Source organism: Colobus angolensis, unplaced genomic scaffold (genome assembly GCF_000951035.1).
Source record: "Colobus angolensis palliatus isolate OR3802 unplaced genomic scaffold, Cang.pa_1.0 Scaffold8, whole genome shotgun sequence".
NCBI classification, from domain to species: Eukaryota; Metazoa; Chordata; class Mammalia; order Primates; family Cercopithecidae; genus Colobus; species Colobus angolensis.
The window spans coordinates 7,670,054-7,688,190 of NW_012121820.1; the positions used below are offsets into that span (position 1 = coordinate 7,670,054).

An 18,137-nucleotide genomic window follows, 5' to 3' on the forward strand; every position below is an offset into this window, starting at 1 on the left:
GCCACCACACCCGGATACTTTTTTGCATTTTTAGTAGGGGTAGGGTTTCATCATGTTGGCCAGGCTAGTTTCAAACTCCTGACCTCAAGTGATCCGCCTGCCTTGGCCTCCCAAAGTGGCAGGATTACAGGCGTGAGCAACCGTGCCCAGCCAACATTTTTGTAGTATTTTTAAAAAGCCTCCTACAAGAATTATTAGTGGGTCAGAGGGTATGGTGCGAAGCCTTGTAAAAAGATATGCCAGTATACATGGCCACCAGTAGGGTATATTTTCCTGCATTCATGCCAATACACTGGGTATTATCCATCTTTATAAATCTTTTTTTGGCGGGGCGGGGGTGTGGTGACAGAGTCTCACTCTGTTGCCCAGGCTGGAGTGCAGTGGCGCAATCTCGGCTCACTGCAACCTCTGCCTCCCGGGTTCACACTGTTCTGCCTCAGCCTCCCGAGTAGCTGGGACTACAGGCACACACCACCAAGACTGGCTAATTTTTTTTGTTTGTATTTTTAGTAGAGATGGGGTTTCACCATGTTAGGCAGGATGGTCTCGATTTCTTGACCTCATGATCCACCCGCCTCGGCCTTCCAAAGTGCTGGGATTACAGGCGTGAGGCAACACGCCAGACCTGTCTTTATAAATCTTTACCAATCTTACACCTGTAATCCCAGCACTTTGGGAGGCCGAGGCAGGAGAACTACTTGAGTCCAGGAGTTTGAGACCAGCCTGGACAACATGGTGAAACCCTGTCTCTTAAAAAAAAAAAAAAAAAATTAGCCAAGTGTGGCGATGAATGCCTGTAGTACCAGCTACTTGAGAGGCTGAGGTGGGAGGATCACTTGAGCCCAGCAGGTTGAGGCTGCAGTGAGCTATAATCACACCACTGCACTCCAGCCTGAGCAATACCCAATCTCAAAAAAAAAAAAAAAGAAAGAAAAAGAAAAAGCAGTTGTGTGACCGTAAATGATATTGAACTTCTGTGTGTTCAGAGACCATTGTATTCTTTTTCTAAAGTACCTGTTTGTATCCTGCATGTGTTTTTCTATTAAGTTGTTTTTAGTTATTGCTTTGCAGGAGCTCCATATATGAGGGAAGTCCACCTTTTATGAGTTGTTAAATATCCCCGAACCCCAATTTCTTTGTTTTTTGGCTTCATTTTATGGTTAATTTTGCTCTAGGTTTTATCTTTCTCTGTCATGATTAGAAAAATCTCTCTACCCCAATTCTAAAATACTTACCTACATTTTCTTTTAATATATTTAAAGTTTTATTTATTACATTTTAATCTTCAACCCATTTGAAGCCGACTATAGAATAAGATGTACACTGGAGCTTTTTTTCTAAGTGTCAGTTATCCCCAGTATTTCTTGACTGCAGCACTATTGGCATGTTGAGGCAGATACTGTTGTGTGAAGGCAGATACTATTGTGTGGTGGGGCAGTTCTGTGCATTATGGGGTGTTCAGCAGCATCCCTGGCCTCTCCCCACTACATGCCAGTGCCATCCCCTCCTGCCGTGGTAAGAAATGTCTCCAGACATAGCCGAATGTTTGTGGGGGGCACAGTTGCTCTGCTGTATTCCTGTTGGTCTATTTCCAGTTGCTGAGTGGGATTTGGAAAGCCAGAGTATATTTTAGAAAGAACTTGTATTATTCAAATGAGTGGTGGCAGTACTGGTCTGACTAGAGTGTGTGGGTGCATCTGGGACACTGAGATGGCAGAGGCATCTTGCATACCTGCATCTCTGCCATAGATGCCTCCCATCCTGCCCCCTGGTGCTGTTGCAGGTGGCCGTGGTGAAGTCGGAGGACGTGGAAGCAGGGTTAGCATCCCCTGGTGGGCAGCCCTCCCCTGAAGGTGCCACTCCACAGGTGGTCACCCTCCATGTGGCAGAGCCAGGGGGCGGTGCGGCAGCCGAGAGCCAGCTAGGCCCTCCTGACCTACCACAGATCACCCTGGCACCTGGTCCATTTGGTGGGACTGGCTACAGTGTCATCACGGCACCCCCTATGGAGGAGGGGACATCAGCTCCTGGTACACCTTACAGGTGAGACCTGCTGCCTGCAAGGCCCCTTTCAGCTTTTTGTAGGTGTGGTTGGTCAGTTCGATTTGGGCCCCACCCAAGCCTAGTTGGCAGGAGGCAAAAATCCCAATACGCATCAAGTGATTGGTGGTGGAGTCTCCCCTTCTCAGGAGGTCAAGAGCTACCATTGTTTAGCCACTTAAATGTTCCAAGCACTTGGCAGTCATGATGGGACCTAAGCCATTCCCATGAGTCCAGATTTCCCTTGTTTTACAAATGAGGAAATGGGCCAGGGAGGTTAAGTGACCAGCCTGAAACCACACACGCAGTAGGTAAGATTTGAACCCTGGTCCCTTTGGTTCCCATGCCAAGTACTCTTCTTGAGTGATCCCAGGTGTTCTCCAGTTCTGACATTCCGAAGAAACTCAGGCCTCTTTACCAGCATTGAGGCCTGGCTCCTGCACTTGGCTTCCCTACAATAAATGAGCTTGGGCAGGCATGTTTATGTTCACCAAACTCTTAGGCCATCTGAGGAAGCCCTGAATCCAAGTGCCAAATTGTTCAGCTGGGCTGGGAGTCAGGATCCCCGGGCCCATGCCCTTGGCCAGCACCTGGGTGGCCAGTCTCAGCATTTGCTCTCTGCTCTTAGACAGCAGTTCCTTGTTAGCCTTGCCTCTTCCACTAGCTCCTGGTAGTGGATTCACCATTTGCTACTGGTTGGCCTGGTCCCTCTGTCCTGCTCAACTTGGCCAGACTTGGGTTGGACCCCTCTGCCTCACTGTGTGCCCCCCACCTTGCCATGTTTACCGAGGAGGACAAGGATGACCAGTTTTTGAGAAAGACCTATGCTTGAGTTGTAATCATTTACAAGAGAGACGGTAGAGGGTCATTTGGTAACAGGGCAGAGCCACAGTTGAACCCTGGGCCCTTCTGACTTGAGTCCATCTTTGGTGACAATCATCCCTCAGTTGATGCCTGTTGCTTGGGGAAGGGGGCTCCTGTGGCCCTCCATCTTCTCCTAGAACATTCTCCGTGCCCACAGCGAGGAGCCCTCAGGAGAGGCAGCCCAGACTGTGGTTGTGAGTGACACCCTAAAAGAAGCTGGCACCCACTACATCATGGCTACTGATGGTACCCAGTTGCACCACATTGAGGTGAGGCTTGGGGATGCCAACCACTGCCCTACCTCCCTCCCCTTCTCAGCACCTCATGCTCCCTGTTTCTCCACAGCTCACCGCAGATGGCTCCATCTCCTTCCCAAGTCCAGATGCTCTGGCCTCTGGTGCCAAATGGCCCCTGCTGCAGTGTGGGGGGCTGCCCAGAGATGGCCCTGAGCCTCCATCTCCGGCCAACACCCACCGTGTAGGGGACCTCCCGAGCTCTGCCTCCCCACCTCCTGCAACCAGCAAAGCCCTGGGCCTGGCAGTGCCCCCCTCACCACCGTGTGCAGCCACTGCAGCATCAAAGAAGTTTTCCTGCAAGATCTGTGCCGAGGCCTTCCCTGGCCGAGCTGAGATGGAGAGTCACAAGCGGGCCCATGCTGGGCCTGGTGCCTTCAAGTGCCCCGATTGCCCCTTCAGTGCCCGCCAGTGGCCCGAGGTCCGGGTAGGTGCTGGCGCTCCTGCGTCTCTGCTGTCATTCATTGGGCCACACGTTTGTATAACAAACCTTTAATGAGTGCCCTTTCAAACCAGATCCTTTGCCCCCCTCTGAGTGGATGAGATTGGTCAGAGATGACTCAGCAAGGTCCCAGCTCTCAGGGAGCTTGGTCTGGTGGGGAGGCAAACCAGACACAATGTGACTAATGCCAGACAGTGTTCCAAGTGTGAACCAAGGGTGCAGGACAGAGAGCAAGTCATTTGAACTTGAGTGTGCAGGGGAAAATGCCACAGGAGGGATGGCCAAGCTGGGCCTCCAGGAGCAAAGGCACAGAGGTGTGAGACAGAGGCATGGCTAGGGAGACTTGAACGTCTCCAAAAGGGTCCCCAACCCAGGTCCACAGACCAGTAGCCATCTATGGCTTGTCAGGAACCAGGCCACACAGGTGGTGAACGGCAGGTGGGCAAGCATTAGCCTGAGCTCCACTTCCTGTCACAGCAGCTGCATTAGAGTCTCATAGGAACACAGCCCCATTGTGAACTGCATACAAGGGATCTAGATCACACAACTCCTTATAAGAATCTAACTAGTATCTGATGAGCTGAGGTGCAACAGTTTCATCCCAAAACCATCACCCTGCACATGCTGTAAAACAATTATCTCCCATAAAACCAGTCCCTGGTGCCAAAAAGATTGGGGACCACTTGTCTAGAATACTGAGGGCACAGAAGTTTGAGGTAGTTGGGGAGCCACCATGGAGAAGGCTAGTGGGCAGGTTCACAGCCCAGCTTGGGGCCTCCCTGTTTGCCTGAGGATTTCTAGTTTTCAGATCCAGTCACGCACTGCATCCTCCCCAGAGGTCAGAGAGGGAAGCAGGGCCTAGAGCCCCACCCCTACAGATACAGAGGTGGAGGCTCTGTCAGGCAGGCCTCAACCCTAGAAAATCAGGGCCCGGGTCAGGCGCGGTGGCTCATGCCTGTAATGCCAGCACTTTGGGAGGCCGAGGCAGGTGGATCACCTGAGGTCGGGAGTTTGAGACCAGCCTGACTAACATGGAGAAAACCCATCTCTACCAATGGGACCTCCACAAGTCCCCTCATCCAACACCTCTAAGTTACATACGGGTAAACTGAAATTTTCCAATTGACCTAATAATGATGGAACCTATGGCCTTTCACTTTTAGGACACAGCAGCACCAGATGTGGATCTGGCTTGGCCTTTCTACCCAGCTTCTTGTTAGTACATAGGATTTTGGTTTTCCCAGGTCCACTTTGCCTGGTTCCCTGACCAACTGTCGGCAGGGATCTGGGGATTTGTTGCCATCTGTCCTGACCCAGCTGATGCCCCCAACTCTGCCCTCTGCAGGCGCACATGGCGCAGCACTCAAGCCTGCGGCCCCACCAGTGTAGCCAGTGCAGTTTCGCCTCAAAGAATAAGAAGGACCTGCGGCGGCACATGCTGACTCATACCAAGGAGAAGCCTTTTGCGTGCCACCTCTGTGGGCAGCGGTGAGGCCACGTACCGATGGGTGGGGACCGCTGGGCATGTATGATGGAGCTAAGCTGAACCACCTTTCATCCCCTTCAGTTTCAACCGTAACGGGCACCTCAAGTTCCACATCCAGCGGCTGCACAGTCCTGATGGGAGGAAGTCAGGAACCCCTACAGCCCGGGCTGCTACCCAGACCCCAACCCAGACCATCATCCTGAACAGTGATGACGAAACACTGGCCACCCTGCACAGTGAGCTGCCCCTGGGGCCACAGGGTAGATCCAGAGACTTGGGCCACTGCCCCAAAAGGCACCTCTGGGCACAGTAGAGGCTGGGGCATTGCAGGTTTCCCTGGACCTCACGTGAGCATCCTCTTCTCTTTGCCCAGCTGCACTCCAGTCCAGTCACGGGGTCCTAGGCCCAGAGCGGCTACAACAGGCACTGGGCCAGGAACATATCATCGTTGCCCAGGAACAGACAGTGACCAATCAGGTAAGAGTCAGGACTGGGGGCCTTCTGGCCAGTGACAGGCAGGGGTTGGGATAGAGAAATGAGGCTAGAGCTGGCTTGGTCCTGGCAGGAGGAAGCCACCTACATCCAAGAGATCACCACAGCAGATGGCCAGACCGTACAGCACCTGGTGACCTCCGACAACCAGGTGAGCTGCTAGCTACTGCTGATGCCCTTAGCTGTGACCTCCTACCCTCCCAACCAAAGACCCACACCGGGGAGGAATGATACTTTCCACACCACCCCTCCTGGGGTCCGTGCTTGCCACAACTGCATTGTTGCTGGTGGCTGTCCCTAGTCTTCCACTCTACCTTCTTAGCTGAGCTCCTGGAGAGCGAGGCCTCAGCACCTGTCTCCTTGCCGCCGCTGCCCACCCTCCCCCCCCGCCCACAGGTGCAGTATATCATCTCCCAGGATGGTGTCCAGCACCTGCTCCCCCAGGAATATGTTGTGGTCCCCGAGGGCCATCACATCCAGGTAGACCACACCCTGGGATGAGGGTGGGGTGTGAAGGGCTGCATGGCCTCTTCCCAGAATCACAGCTTGGCTTCCTCTCTGCAGGTACAGGAGGGCCAGATCACACACATCCAGTATGAACAAGGAGCCCCGTTCCTTCAGGAGTCCCAGGTAGGGCCCTGGGAGGACAGGGAGACCTGGGGCACAGGCAGGGTTTCTGCAGGCCAGCATCTTATCAGCTTTTCCCCTCCAGATCCAGTATGTGCCTGTGTCCCCAGGCCAGCAGCTTGTCACACAGGCTCAACTTGAGGCTGCAGCACACTCGGCCGTCACAGGTATGGAGCTGGACCCTGAGGAGCACAGGGCTGGGTTTGGACCCAGCTCCTGAGCCTCCAGCTCACCATACTTTCCCCTCCCCTGGCAGCAGTGGCTGATGCTGCCATGGCCCAAGCCCAAGGCCTCTTTGGCACAGAGGAGGCAGTGCCTGAACACATTCAACAGCTGCAGCACCAGGGCATCGAGTACGACGTCATCACCCTGGCCGATGACTGAGCCCTGAGGGCCCAACACAGATCATGGATTTGAGGCCAGAACTCCTGGGGGTAGGGGACCACCAGGACTCACCTCCCTCTTCATTTAGTATCTCCAAATACTGGACAGCCAGCATCCTCTCATTCCTAGGGAGCCAGACCTGTGCTGTTGGGGTTAGGGGCAGCCATGGGCCCCGGCCAAGACGTGCTGGGTGCCCCAGCCTGCAGGCAGGCTTTGGGATAGAAATTTATTTTTGTTTGGGTGGACCCACTGGCCTCTCAGTCTCAATAAAGGGACTGGAGTCCAGTCCTGAACAGCTTACTTTGTCTGCTTGCTGCTGCAGCCTGAACCAGGCCAGATCTTTTGAGGTGGAGGCTGTCTGGCTCCACAGCATGGCCTGGCCTGCCCCTCTAAGTCCGGTGATCTACCAGCAGGGCAGACCCTTGCTGCAGAGGCCTGGCAATGAGAGAGGCAGCTGAACCAGCGAGAGCCCAGCAAGCACCTTCATACCTGCTTCCTCCCTGGGCCCTAGGGAGCATGCGCTCTGTGCCTACAGTTCCCCTGAGGCTGCTCTCCTGATCCCCGACTGTGAGGCACACCCAGCTGTCTGCTCACTGTGGGGATCCAAGGCCAGCGAGTCTGGCTTTTGGGTTGGGGACAGGCACAGCTCCCAGTCCTCTAATCCCCAGGGGTATCCATGCAGGCCCTGCTGGGGGAGTTTGGAGCTAGGGGATGCAGGGCCTTGGACTCTTTGGACCTGCTGAGCCCAGGCAGAGGCCACCAGGGACCCAGCTGTGTGGGAGCCCCAGCTGGGGAGTGAAGGTCCAGGGACCATGAGAAGGAGCTGCTGGAGGGAGGGCAGTGTGGTCCCAGAAGTAGCTCCAGCTGCCTCAGCCTTCTCTGCCCTCAAGACCCTCACACATTCTTGGGGGGGGTTTCTGTATTTCCTTTTACAAATGAAACAAGGTGGCAACAGGATGAGGGGCGGGGTTGGGAAGGCATCAGGACCTATATACATGGGACTTGGAGGGAGTTTGAGGTGAGGAGTTGGGGACAGGCAGGGAGGGGAGCCCTGGCAGAACCATAATCTTCCTATGTCAGTGGCAGCGGGATCCCTCTCAGGGCCCAGGGGCCCGAGTCCCAGCAGTCCAGACCAGCACCCCCGGTGCTCCTCCTCCCCGCAGGGTATGTTAAGTGGGGTGAGGCTCGCGGCTAGGGCCCTGCTCACGGCCCGAGTCCCGGTCCTTGGCATCCGAGGAGGACGATGAGGAAGAACCAGAGCTGTGGCTGCGGCCTGACTGCCGGTAGGCAGCGCTCAGCTCCTGCAGCCGTTCAGGCGTTGGCACCCACTTGGCAAAGCCAGGGTCGTTCTGTAGGAAGAGCACGGCCGTGTTGTGGACGGCCTTGTAGTGCATTTCCTCCCTGCGGGCAAAGGCAATGGCTCAGGGTGGGGCTGGGCCTGGCCTGGCCAGCCTAGCCCCCGTCCCCTGCCCTCCCTGGCACCCACTTCTTGCAGATGTGCTGGGAGCCACTGCGGTACTCGTGCTCAAAGGCAGGCAGGATCAACTGGTGGCGTTTGAAGCGGCTCTGCTCCATGCGGGTGAGCGCTGGTGTGGGGGGTTCCCGCCACTCTGGGATGAACACGATGAAGGACAGGGGCTCCGGTGAGCTCTCAAGCAGTTTCTGTGGAAGGGGACACAGGGTGGACGTCAGGGGCTGCCTCCCAGGTGGCTGGCAGTCCTGCCCTGTTGCCCACCCTTCACCCTGGCAGTGCACCCACCTCAAAGTGAGAGACCATAGCATCCATGAGCTCCTCGCAGAAGGGAGGGTTGGCCTCAAATGAACCACTCAGTGGAGCAAAGTCTAGGCAGGGCCTGGGGACAGGAGTGAGCATTTTAAGTCCCATCAGGACCCAGACCCTCAACCGGAAACAGGTGCCATCCTCAATCCTAGGCAGCCACACTGAAGAGATGGCCTGTCCAGAAGCCAGCCTTCACCCTAATTCACTGGGGGCACAAGGCATAACCATCTCCACTGAATGAATGAAGACAGTGAACGAGGCTCAGGCTGGGATGCCCATGTTCACCAAGCTGGCATTCAAATCCAGTTCTGAGCCCACCACCACCACAGCAGAAGCTGCACCCAGGATCCCGAGCTGCTGAGCTCTGGACCTCTGGAGGTCCTGGCCATTCTTCCTTCTGGAGACAGCATTACGATCTCTCATCGGTGCTCACCCCCACCCCTAGTTTGTAAGGCCTCTGAGGTCTGTGGCCCCACTTCTCACTCCTCTCAGGGCCCGGGACCACGTATTCCTATTCCATCCTGAGCTGACACTGAGAAACCCAGAGGCCAGCTAGTGGTGTCACATGCCTGCCCACAGAGCCAGAAAAGCTCAGACTCCCAGAAGTTAAGCAACATGTCCAAGATCACATAGCTGGTAAAAGGTGGAGGCAGGGACTCCACCCAAGCCTGCCTGACACTACAGCCCAGGAAGCAGCCAGCAGAGGTGGGCCCTGTGCTCTGGAGGACCATTTCCCTGGCCTGGGTAGAGGGCAGCCCTTGGCCCTCACCCGCGGGAGCCAAAGTAGCCGTCTGTGTCGGGGAAGGCAGAACAGTACTGGCGGAAGTAACAGTTGAGGGGTGAGGCGAAGCACTCGAAGCTGACGCCGAAGAGTCGGTGGAGGGCCTCAAAGACGTGCACAGGCAGCGACCCCTGCAGGCCAGTCCCCTCATAGAGGCCCACGCCGAACATCATCTGCAGAGTGGCCACAGTCAGCGCCTAGGGCTCGCCCTCCCTGTTCCCTCCTGGGGAGCCCTCCCTGCTGCCCCAGGCCTGTACCTGGTACCGTCGGAGAAGACACCAGACCCGGGGCAGGAACCTCTCAAAGGCAGAGTCATCAATGCAACTGTAGCGGTAAAGGAGCCACTGTGGGGTGGGACAGAGAGGAGTGGCCTTCAGCAGTGCTCCCTCATGTCCTCATCACTGGCCTCCTGCTGGGGACTCTGCTCAGGAAAGATCCCAGGCCCTGACTCGTGCCATCAGCTAGGGACTTCCTCCCCGCAGCTCTTACCAGCTTGCTGAAGTAGTTGCGGCTGACCTTGACCATCTCTCCCTTATATCGGATGCAGACCACGTTGTTCTCCATGTGCATCTCCACGCTAGGCATGGGGGGTGCAGACACAGCCAGCCGGACTGGATAGCAGTACACTAGGCGGGGCTCCACCTCAGGGGCCTCCACCTCCTCTGTAGGCAGGGAGAGCAGTGAGGGACCATACTCATTCTCACGCTGCAGCCACTGGACCACATGCTTTGTACTGAGAGGGAAGTCCCATTCCACACATCAGTATACTGTGGCCCAGTTCAGTAGAAAGAGAATGAAAGCCATAAAAAGAAACCAGCCAGGCAATTGGCTGGGGCAGAAACAGGTGTCAACACGCTCAGTACCAAAGCAGGCCCCCGTATGCCATGCCTTGGGTTGGTAGGCAAGAAGGCTCAAGCCTATGGGTCCTGCTGCTGGGCAGAAGTACAAGAAATGCATCGCCACCATCGTAATAGTGACGATTCCTTATCTGGGGATCTTTTTGGGCCACACGGTTTACCTGAGTTACCTGTGAGTACTCACACAATCCTACCACCAGGTGCTATACTTCAGTCTGGGGAAAGTGAGGCTTGCAGAGAGAATGGATGTCAATTCAGGTACACCTAACTACGACTCCCACTCTATCTTTCACCACCACCATCTGGCTCTCCCTTTATCACTTCTGTTTCCCAGACAAGTACAGCCAAAGGACACAGCAGGTTCTGCCCCAAACCAGTCCCTCGCCTTGAGGCTCAGCCTCGCTTGTGCCTTCCATCAGGGTATAGACCTGATGGCATCACAGCTGGCTCCTCCTCCACCTTTCCCCTACCTGAGATGTTGTTTTCCTTAAGGATGGCAAGGTGCTTCTCTCGGATCCGTTTGACGTACTCCAGGGAGATGTGGTAGATCTTACTGCAGATGCCTTCCACAGAGTCCTTGGCTGCAGCCGAAACATGGGGGCCACACTGCCTCCGCAGGTGCTCCAGGCGATCCTAGAGGAGATATTCTGGGTCAGGGCGCTAGTGGAGGCCAAAGGGGCTCAGCTGGGCTGGCAGGTAACCGCAGGGCTGTTGGAGTCCAGCAGTCCTTGTTTTGAAACCAGCTCTGCTACTGACTAGCTGTGTCACTTGGACATATGCCCTGGCTTCTCTGAATCATTCCTCAAGTGCCAAGGGGACACGACGTAACAGGGCAGTTTGAATATTAAATGTAATCATTTCCCTTAAGGGCTTACCAAGTGCCTGGCATACAGTAAGTGTACAATAAATGCCAGCAGCTTTTGTTGGGGTTACACTGCTAGATCCCACGGTAATTACTGGAGAAACAGACAAACCAGCATGGTCCCAGCTTACGGTGTTTGCAGTCTATCGGGGAAAGACACAATTACAAAAGAGTGTTTGGCTGCTGCAGACTTGAGATTTGAGCTTTTAGCTACTTGCAAAGATGACTGTCGGGATTTGTAATTTTGCTGAATCACGTGTAAAACTGAAGAGTGAGAATGAGTCACTCTGGCTAGTGAGTACACCTACCTTTGTCACTCTCTACGTGTCAAGTACACAGTTACTATCGTGAAGTGCGAAACCTTGTCTCTTGTGAAATATGGTCCTGAAAAGAAAGCCCATTGCTAGTGCTGGTGGAGAGGTTTAAGAAGTGATAGGTTTTGGCCAGAAAACAGAATTGTTTTGGACACATTAAGAGTAGGGAATTGAATCTGATGGTAGCTCTTAACTATGATATGAATACACACACCCAAGAAAAAGCAGGCTGTCAATCTGTTTCCAAAAATCTACTCAAGGGAGATGCAGAACATTCATTAGGCTGAAAGGCAGCTACCTGTGGTGTGTGGCCAAGCATAAGACTCCATTAAGACTGTTAATGGAAATGTTCTGTGGGAGAAAGCCAGGAGCCTAGAGAAACATCTCCACAATCACGAGTTTGGGGACTGACGAACGTCAAACATCTGCCATATTCCACAAGAATAGGCCGCTGGGGGAGGCCTTGCCCAGCCTGGACGGCAGAGTAGGCTTCCTAGAGGAAGTGGCCACAGAGCCCTAAAACTGGCCTTCTCACCCGGGGACCCACTCACCATGTAGTCCTCCTTGGAGGCTGAGTGGTCCTTCCGAAGCCAGCTAAAGGTGTCTTCCACATTCCATTTGACCACCTTCCTACTGTCGGGGGATGCACTCCTGCCAGTCAAGGGGAGGGTAGAAGAAAGGAATGGCTCAGCTCCACCCTCTTCATCCCACTTCCATGGGCTCCCTGGGCATCAACCCCTAGCTTCCATCGCAGCCCTTGTTCTGCCTTTGGGAGCTGGCCCCACTTCTGCCACCAAGAGCAATGATAGCCCTGCATGAGACCGGGAAAGATGGCCTATGACCTCCCACTTTGATCACAGACCCATCTTGCCTGGGGCTGGAGACAGAGGCAAACCTGGACTCGATGAGCCGCCTGGCGGCCTCCGCATATTTAAAGAGCAGGCGCTTGGCTTCCTCCCGGAACTTGATTCGGGATAACCTGCGTTAGACAGTGGGCAGAGTTAGAGCCCTTCTATATATTACTGGGCACAGAAACCAAATGGCCCAGGGTCATCCCCAGCTGTGGGGCTGTACCTGATGGGAATGTCATTCATGATTTCACGAAACATGGAAGGTGACACGACTGGTTCACAGTTGCTGGGCAATAGGGGGTCAGATCCTTTGTCTACCACCTTGCGCTCCAGCATCCAGCGGTTGAAAGACTCCCGTGGAGGCTCAATGCCTGCAGGACAGGAGAGCTGCTGAAGGCCTGGATTTAATCAAGCAGTCCCACTTGGAGCTTGGTACATATAGGAAGCACCAAATTCAGCAGTAAGCAAGACACAGTCCCACTTCAGAAGCTTCTAGGCTGCATTTTCCTAAATATTTTCTAAGAATCACTAGTTTTATAGTGTTAGTAAGTATCTAGCCAGGTGTAGTGGCTCACACCTATAATCTCAGCACTTTGGAAGGCTAAGGTGGAAGGATCGCTTGAGCCCAGGAGTTCAAGACCAGCCTGGGCAACACAGTAAGATCCTGTGTTGCTAAAAAAAAAATTAGCTGGGTGTCCCAGCTACTCCGGAGGCTGAGGCGGGAGGATCGCTTGAACCCGGGGACTGAAGCTGCAGTGAGCTGCAGTCGCGCCATTGCACTCCAACCTGGGTGACAGAGCAAGACCTTGTCTCAAAAGAAAAGAATAAAAAGGCCGGGTGCAGTGGCTCACGCCTGTAATCCCAGCACTTTGGGCGGCCGAGGTGGGTGGATCACCTGAGGTCAGGAGTTCGAGACCAGCCTGGCCAACATGGGAAAAACCCGTCTCTACTAAAAATACAAAAATTAGCTGGGCATGGTGGCATGTTGCCTGCATTCCCAGCTACTCAGGAGGCTGAGGCAGGAAAATCGCTTGAATCCGGGAGGCAGAGGTTGCAGTGAGCTGAGATCATGCCATTGCACTCTAGTCTGGGCAACAGTGAAACTCCATTTTAGAAAAAGAAAAAAAAGTATTACATAATATAAAAAAAACCGGGGGGGAGAGGCCAGAGGATTCTATCTTTGAGCCAAAAAAAAAACCGGGGGTGGGGAGAGGCCAGAGGATTCTATCTTTGAGCAAAGTTAAATAGGTTTATTACTAATCATAAAAATTAAAAACTAGGCCACGCATAGTGGCTCACATCTGTAATCCCAGCACTGTGGGAGGCCAAGGCAAGCAGAAGGCTTGAGCCCAGGAGTACAAAACCAGCCTGGGCAACATAGCAAGATCCTGTCTCTCGTTTTTTTTTTGTTTTTTTTTGAGGCGGAGTCTCGCTCTGTCGCCCGGACTGGAGTGCAGTGGCCAGATCTCAGCTCACTGCAAGCTCCGCCTCCTGGGTTTACACCATTCTCCTGCCTCAGCCTCTCAAGTAGCTGGGACTACAGGCACCCGCCACCTCGCCCGGCTAGTTTTTCTATTTTTAGTAGAGATGGGGTTTCACCGTGTTAGCCAGGATGGTCTCGATCTCCTGACCTCGTGATCCGCCCGTCTCGGCCTCCCAAAGTGCTGGGATTACAGGCTTGAGCCACCGTGCCCGGCTGATCCTGTCTCTTAAAAAAAAAAAAAAAAAAAAAATTGGCCAGGTGTGGTGGCTCATGCCTGTAATCCCAGTACTTTGGGAGGCGGAAGCGGGTGGATCACGAGGTCAGGAGTTCAAGACCAGCCTGGCCAACACTGTGACACCCCGTCTCTACTAAAAATACAAAAATCAGCTGGGCATGGTGGTGTGCGCCTATAATCCCACTACTCGGGAGGCTGAGGCAGGAGAACTGCTTGAACCGGGTCCTGGGAGGCGGATGACGTAGTGAGCAGAGATGGTGCCATTGCACTCCAGCATGGGCTACAGAGCGAGACTCCGTCTCAAAAAAAAAAAATTTAAAAATTAAAAACTACAGTTTATTTAATACTTATCCATTTTACTTAATCCTTGTCATAGAATCCTAAGGTATAGGTACTCTTTGTTTTTTCGGTTTTTTTGAAACAGGGTCTTGCTCTGTCAGTCAGGCTGGAGTGCACTGGCGTGATCATGGCTCACCACTGGGCCCCACTTCGCCATTCCCAAGCTGGCCTGGTCAAGCCTGGCTCTTGCTAAAGGTGGGTGGAAATAAAGGAGGCCGCAGCCCAGAGGCAGGTACCCTCTCGCTGCTGGCACAGCTCCCGGTAGTGCTGCCGAAGCTTCAAGATGAGCTGAGAGCGGAGCAGCTCCACTTCAGGGTGCGGGGGCAGCACCTCTGAAGGCCCCCGGTGCTTGATGACAGCATTGGTCTGGATGTCCAGGTCCCAGTAGACCCTTGGGGCACAGAGAGGAGTGATGAGGATGGCCTGGCCACCCACACCACACCCCACAGTCCCAGACAGGCTGACGCTAGCAATGGGTGCCCCTAAGCAATCAGCGGGGACTCACTCAGTGGGTCGCAGGAGAGCTGCCTGCTGTTTATCTTCAGGGGACGTACCCCACATCTTCAGCGTTGGGGTTCCTGGGACGCTGGGGGAGCTGGGCACCGACTGGCCTGTGGGTGTCACTGGGATTTCAATCTGTAGTGAAAGTCACAAAGGTGTCAAGTCAGGAGATTTACCAGAGAGGTTCCATCCAATACAGTGCACACCTGGTGAACTGTGTCCCGGGCCCCCCTCCTGGCTGGCCTGCCGATGCCTAGCCCCTGCAGGGAGCCTGCGGGCTGCCCATCTGAGCTGGCTGCTCGGCAGCCGGTTCCTGGCCGCAGACACTCACCTTGGGCTTCTTCACACCATTGCCGCTTGGCTGCTCTTCCGAGAGCTGCCGCTTTCTGGGCTTGTTCTCAGCCGGGGGGGTTTCCACCAAGCTTGAGTCTTGGGGCAGTGGGGTCGCATTCAGCCCCAAAGGGTCCGACTGGTGGAGGGAGACCAGCAGAGTTGCAACCAGGGCTAGCGGCTTAGGAGCCCCAGGACTTTGAATCCTCAGGCCCTCCCACCCCTGCTCCTACTCCTTAGAGAAGAGCAGCGGGGCTGGGATACAGGCAGAGAACACTGGGCTCCAGTCCTGCCTGCAACTTGCAGCTGCGACAGGGTGTGTTACTTCCCTTCCAGTTCTCTTACCTTCAGAATGGCTATGCTAAGCCCTACATCACCACTGAGATTAAATGAGTCAGTGAACATGACTTGCTTAACATGGCATCTGGCATGAGATCAGTACATATTACACATTATTTTCCTCAAGAACAGAATGAAGGCAATAAAGGAAAAGCTCAAACTGCTTATTGTTGTAAAAAGCAAAGCCCTGCAGATGGGACTCTTGGTAACACCCAGAGAACGCATGGCAGTGAGTAGTGCGGCCCTGAACTGACATCAGATGCACGTCCTGCTCTGCCTATTACTAACTGTGAGGTTTTGCGCCAGTGGTTCCCCATCTTTGAACCTCAGTGTCTTCACATGCAAAATGGAGATGCCAACTACCTTGACTGTGCCCAGTAAAGACATGCTGCCCCAGCTGAGAAGGACCCAAAAGCCCATGTTCCCGCCAGACAGCCCATGCCTGTACTTCCCCTGTCGTACTGACATGTCAGATCCTAGAATGTTCTTTTCCTCCCCACACTCACTTGCTAACCCTCAGGGCTTTTTCCATCTCCTTGCCTTCCCCAGAGTAGGTCAGGATCCAGATGTACTGTAACACTTCCTCATACACGGACCACAACTGGCATCCTACTGTCTCCTGGCAGCCCATGGGTGCTCTGCGACCATAGGGAGCAAGTCTGCCTTTTTCATTCCTGCCTTGCGGCACAGCACCCACCGCGCAGCAGCTGTGCAATCATCTGTTTACTTGTCAGTCTACCCCATTTGAGTGTAGGTTCCATGAGGGCAGGAACTGTGTGTGTCTTGCTTGTCATTGTATCTGCAGGTGCCAGCACAGGGCTGGGCACTGAATGGCTGGCTCTTCAGGGTACATTTGGGGAAGGCCCAGGTGTCAGAAGCCACTCTGAGACCCCCCACCCTAGGCTGGCACTCACAATCACATCGTGCTGCCCCAGCACGGGCATCTCCCACAGGGACTGGTTGGTGAATCGGTTGAAGTAGTAGGGACGATTCTCCCTCCGGCTCCAGCACTTCTCCCAGCCTGCATGGACCAGCTCCTCTGCAAACAGGCATGGGGCCCAGCCAGGGTCAGGGCTACTCTCAGGGTGCCCTTCCTACCCCACCACCCCACTGCTGCTCCCCCTCAGTACCTGGGAGGTCCTGCACCAGGCGGATTGGCTTTGGAGAACAGGGCTGGCTCTGATTGGAGGTACCCGGGGAGTGACTCAGCAGGGACGCTTCCTCCCGGGGGCTGCCGTGATTCTCATTGGCCATCTCCGCACCCACAAAGGACCTGCCACACAGAGGACCGAAGAGTGTCAGCTCCACCCCCTCACCCGCCAATTAAAATCCACCCAGGGCCCCAGTGACCACCCACGGATGTGGAGAAATCCAATCAGGTCCTGTCCTGGAGAGCCAGCATGGTGCCACACAGCAACCCTGGGATCTAAGCTGCAATTCCAATTGTTCAATGGGTGCACTCCTGCTGCTTCCTCTGCCTAAAATGCCCCTCCCCCTCTTCTCTGCCTGGCTTGCTACTGTGTTCACATCCTCCAGGAAGCCTTCCTTGACTCTCCCCTCCCCAGGTCAGGTGGTCAGAGCTCCTCCTCAGGGCCGTGAACACCTCTGTCCTAGCACTCAGATGGTCTGGTCTATCAGCTGGGTTTGTCTCCCCATTAAACTGTCAGAACTCCCAGGAATAGGAACTGGGTCCAATTCAGCTCTCTCCTGGGCTCAGGCATAGGACCTGGACCCAACAGAAGCACTATTGATTCTGCAAATATTTACAAAGCACCAAGAGCAGCAAACAAGATAGAACAAGATCTGCCCTTGAGAAGCGATTCCTACAAGAAGGAATAGTAACAACTTTCAGGAGGAGATGGGATTTTACTGCTCCTATCCAGTAAAATCTAAAAGGAACAAAGCACACTAGGGAAGGGCATGGAATCTAATTGGTCACCTTATTTTACATTACATGGTAGGAAGCAGCTGTTGCTAAAATAACCAATGCAACTGAGGAGGACGATCTAAATGACTCCTTCATAATCCCCAGGTGAACATTTACTGTAAGTACCAGCAAGGAGGCCAGTTCCTTCAGATCTGTATTCCCTACTCTCCCACCCAAAGCATGCCCAGCACGAGCCTCAGGAGCCAAAGTGCTTCTGGCCTGGGGCTGTCAGACAACTGGGAGCTAAGACAGACTTGATGATGCTAAATTTGTTTTCAGTAGGTCACACCTCCCAAAAGAAATCAAATTTTTACCCACAACACCACCACAAAGGCAGGCTTAAACATCAGTTATCTTTTCATGCTGAAATTTTATCAACTCATTGTGGTCACACTGATTATCTCATGCTGATCAGAAGCTCTGATTGGTTGTTGACGACATCAGAGGAATCATTGGGACACTGATTTTATTGTACACTCCGTCACAGACTTCTTCATTAATTTAGAAAGGGAAAAGTGAATGGTTACTCCATCGGTACAGTTTGGCAGATAAAAATGCAGGGGGCAACAGGACATTAAAGTACAACAAAAAGGGCCTTGATAACAAAAAGGCTGAGAACCACTGACCAAGGTATGAAAAAAACAAAGCTGCCTGGATTCTCTGGGCAGGAAGAATTCCTGGTGCCTTGGGGGCTGAGCCCACAGGTTTCAAGACTGAATGAAGTCCCCCTTTCTCTCACCCTCTGGGGTCTGCAATGCTAGCATGAGAGGCTTTTCTTCTCCAGCCAGATGGACCCCCACAGGGTCCCACAGAGGCGAGGAAAGGCCTGCAGGAAGACTCAGCACAGACAGATGGGCTGGTCAGCAGTGAAGTGGACGGGGGCCCAGGGGATTCCTTGCATCAGCAGCTG

General features: G+C 53.9%; 2 protein-coding genes across 2 annotated transcripts in view; one reads left to right on the forward strand and one right to left on the reverse strand.

Moving 5' to 3' along the window:
* Positions 1 to 6,928, forward strand: part of ZNF335 (zinc finger protein 335) — a 25,073-nt gene extending 18,145 nt beyond the window's left edge. Inside the window, exons 13-23 of the mRNA XM_011929196.1 lie at positions 1,784 to 2,043; positions 3,062 to 3,173; positions 3,250 to 3,624; positions 4,985 to 5,127; positions 5,207 to 5,361; positions 5,499 to 5,602; positions 5,691 to 5,768; positions 6,014 to 6,097; positions 6,182 to 6,247; positions 6,330 to 6,411; positions 6,501 to 6,928. Of these exons, the coding sequence (XP_011784586.1) occupies positions 1,784 to 2,043; positions 3,062 to 3,173; positions 3,250 to 3,624; positions 4,985 to 5,127; positions 5,207 to 5,361; positions 5,499 to 5,602; positions 5,691 to 5,768; positions 6,014 to 6,097; positions 6,182 to 6,247; positions 6,330 to 6,411; positions 6,501 to 6,628 (1,587 nt within the window). The 3' untranslated portion in view covers positions 6,629 to 6,928. The remainder of the gene's footprint in view (positions 1 to 1,783; positions 2,044 to 3,061; positions 3,174 to 3,249; positions 3,625 to 4,984; positions 5,128 to 5,206; positions 5,362 to 5,498; positions 5,603 to 5,690; positions 5,769 to 6,013; positions 6,098 to 6,181; positions 6,248 to 6,329; positions 6,412 to 6,500) is intronic.
* Positions 6,929 to 7,535: 607 nt separating this feature from the next.
* The window catches only part of PCIF1 (PDX1 C-terminal inhibiting factor 1), a 12,970-nt gene continuing 2,368 nt past the window's right edge, over positions 7,536 to 18,137 (reverse strand). The window contains exons 2-17 of the mRNA XM_011928884.1: positions 17,967 to 18,134; positions 16,431 to 16,573; positions 16,215 to 16,339; positions 14,963 to 15,100; positions 14,636 to 14,766; positions 14,367 to 14,521; positions 12,297 to 12,444; positions 12,118 to 12,201; positions 11,774 to 11,873; positions 10,517 to 10,679; positions 9,679 to 9,851; positions 9,447 to 9,533; positions 9,178 to 9,362; positions 8,388 to 8,481; positions 8,115 to 8,290; positions 7,536 to 8,029 (exon numbers count right to left, since the gene is read on the reverse strand). Of these exons, the coding sequence (XP_011784274.1) occupies positions 7,798 to 8,029; positions 8,115 to 8,290; positions 8,388 to 8,481; positions 9,178 to 9,362; positions 9,447 to 9,533; positions 9,679 to 9,851; positions 10,517 to 10,679; positions 11,774 to 11,873; positions 12,118 to 12,201; positions 12,297 to 12,444; positions 14,367 to 14,521; positions 14,636 to 14,766; positions 14,963 to 15,100; positions 16,215 to 16,339; positions 16,431 to 16,554 (2,115 nt within the window). The 5' untranslated portion in view covers positions 16,555 to 16,573; positions 17,967 to 18,134 and the 3' untranslated portion in view covers positions 7,536 to 7,797. The remainder of the gene's footprint in view (positions 8,030 to 8,114; positions 8,291 to 8,387; positions 8,482 to 9,177; positions 9,363 to 9,446; positions 9,534 to 9,678; positions 9,852 to 10,516; positions 10,680 to 11,773; positions 11,874 to 12,117; positions 12,202 to 12,296; positions 12,445 to 14,366; positions 14,522 to 14,635; positions 14,767 to 14,962; positions 15,101 to 16,214; positions 16,340 to 16,430; positions 16,574 to 17,966; positions 18,135 to 18,137) is intronic.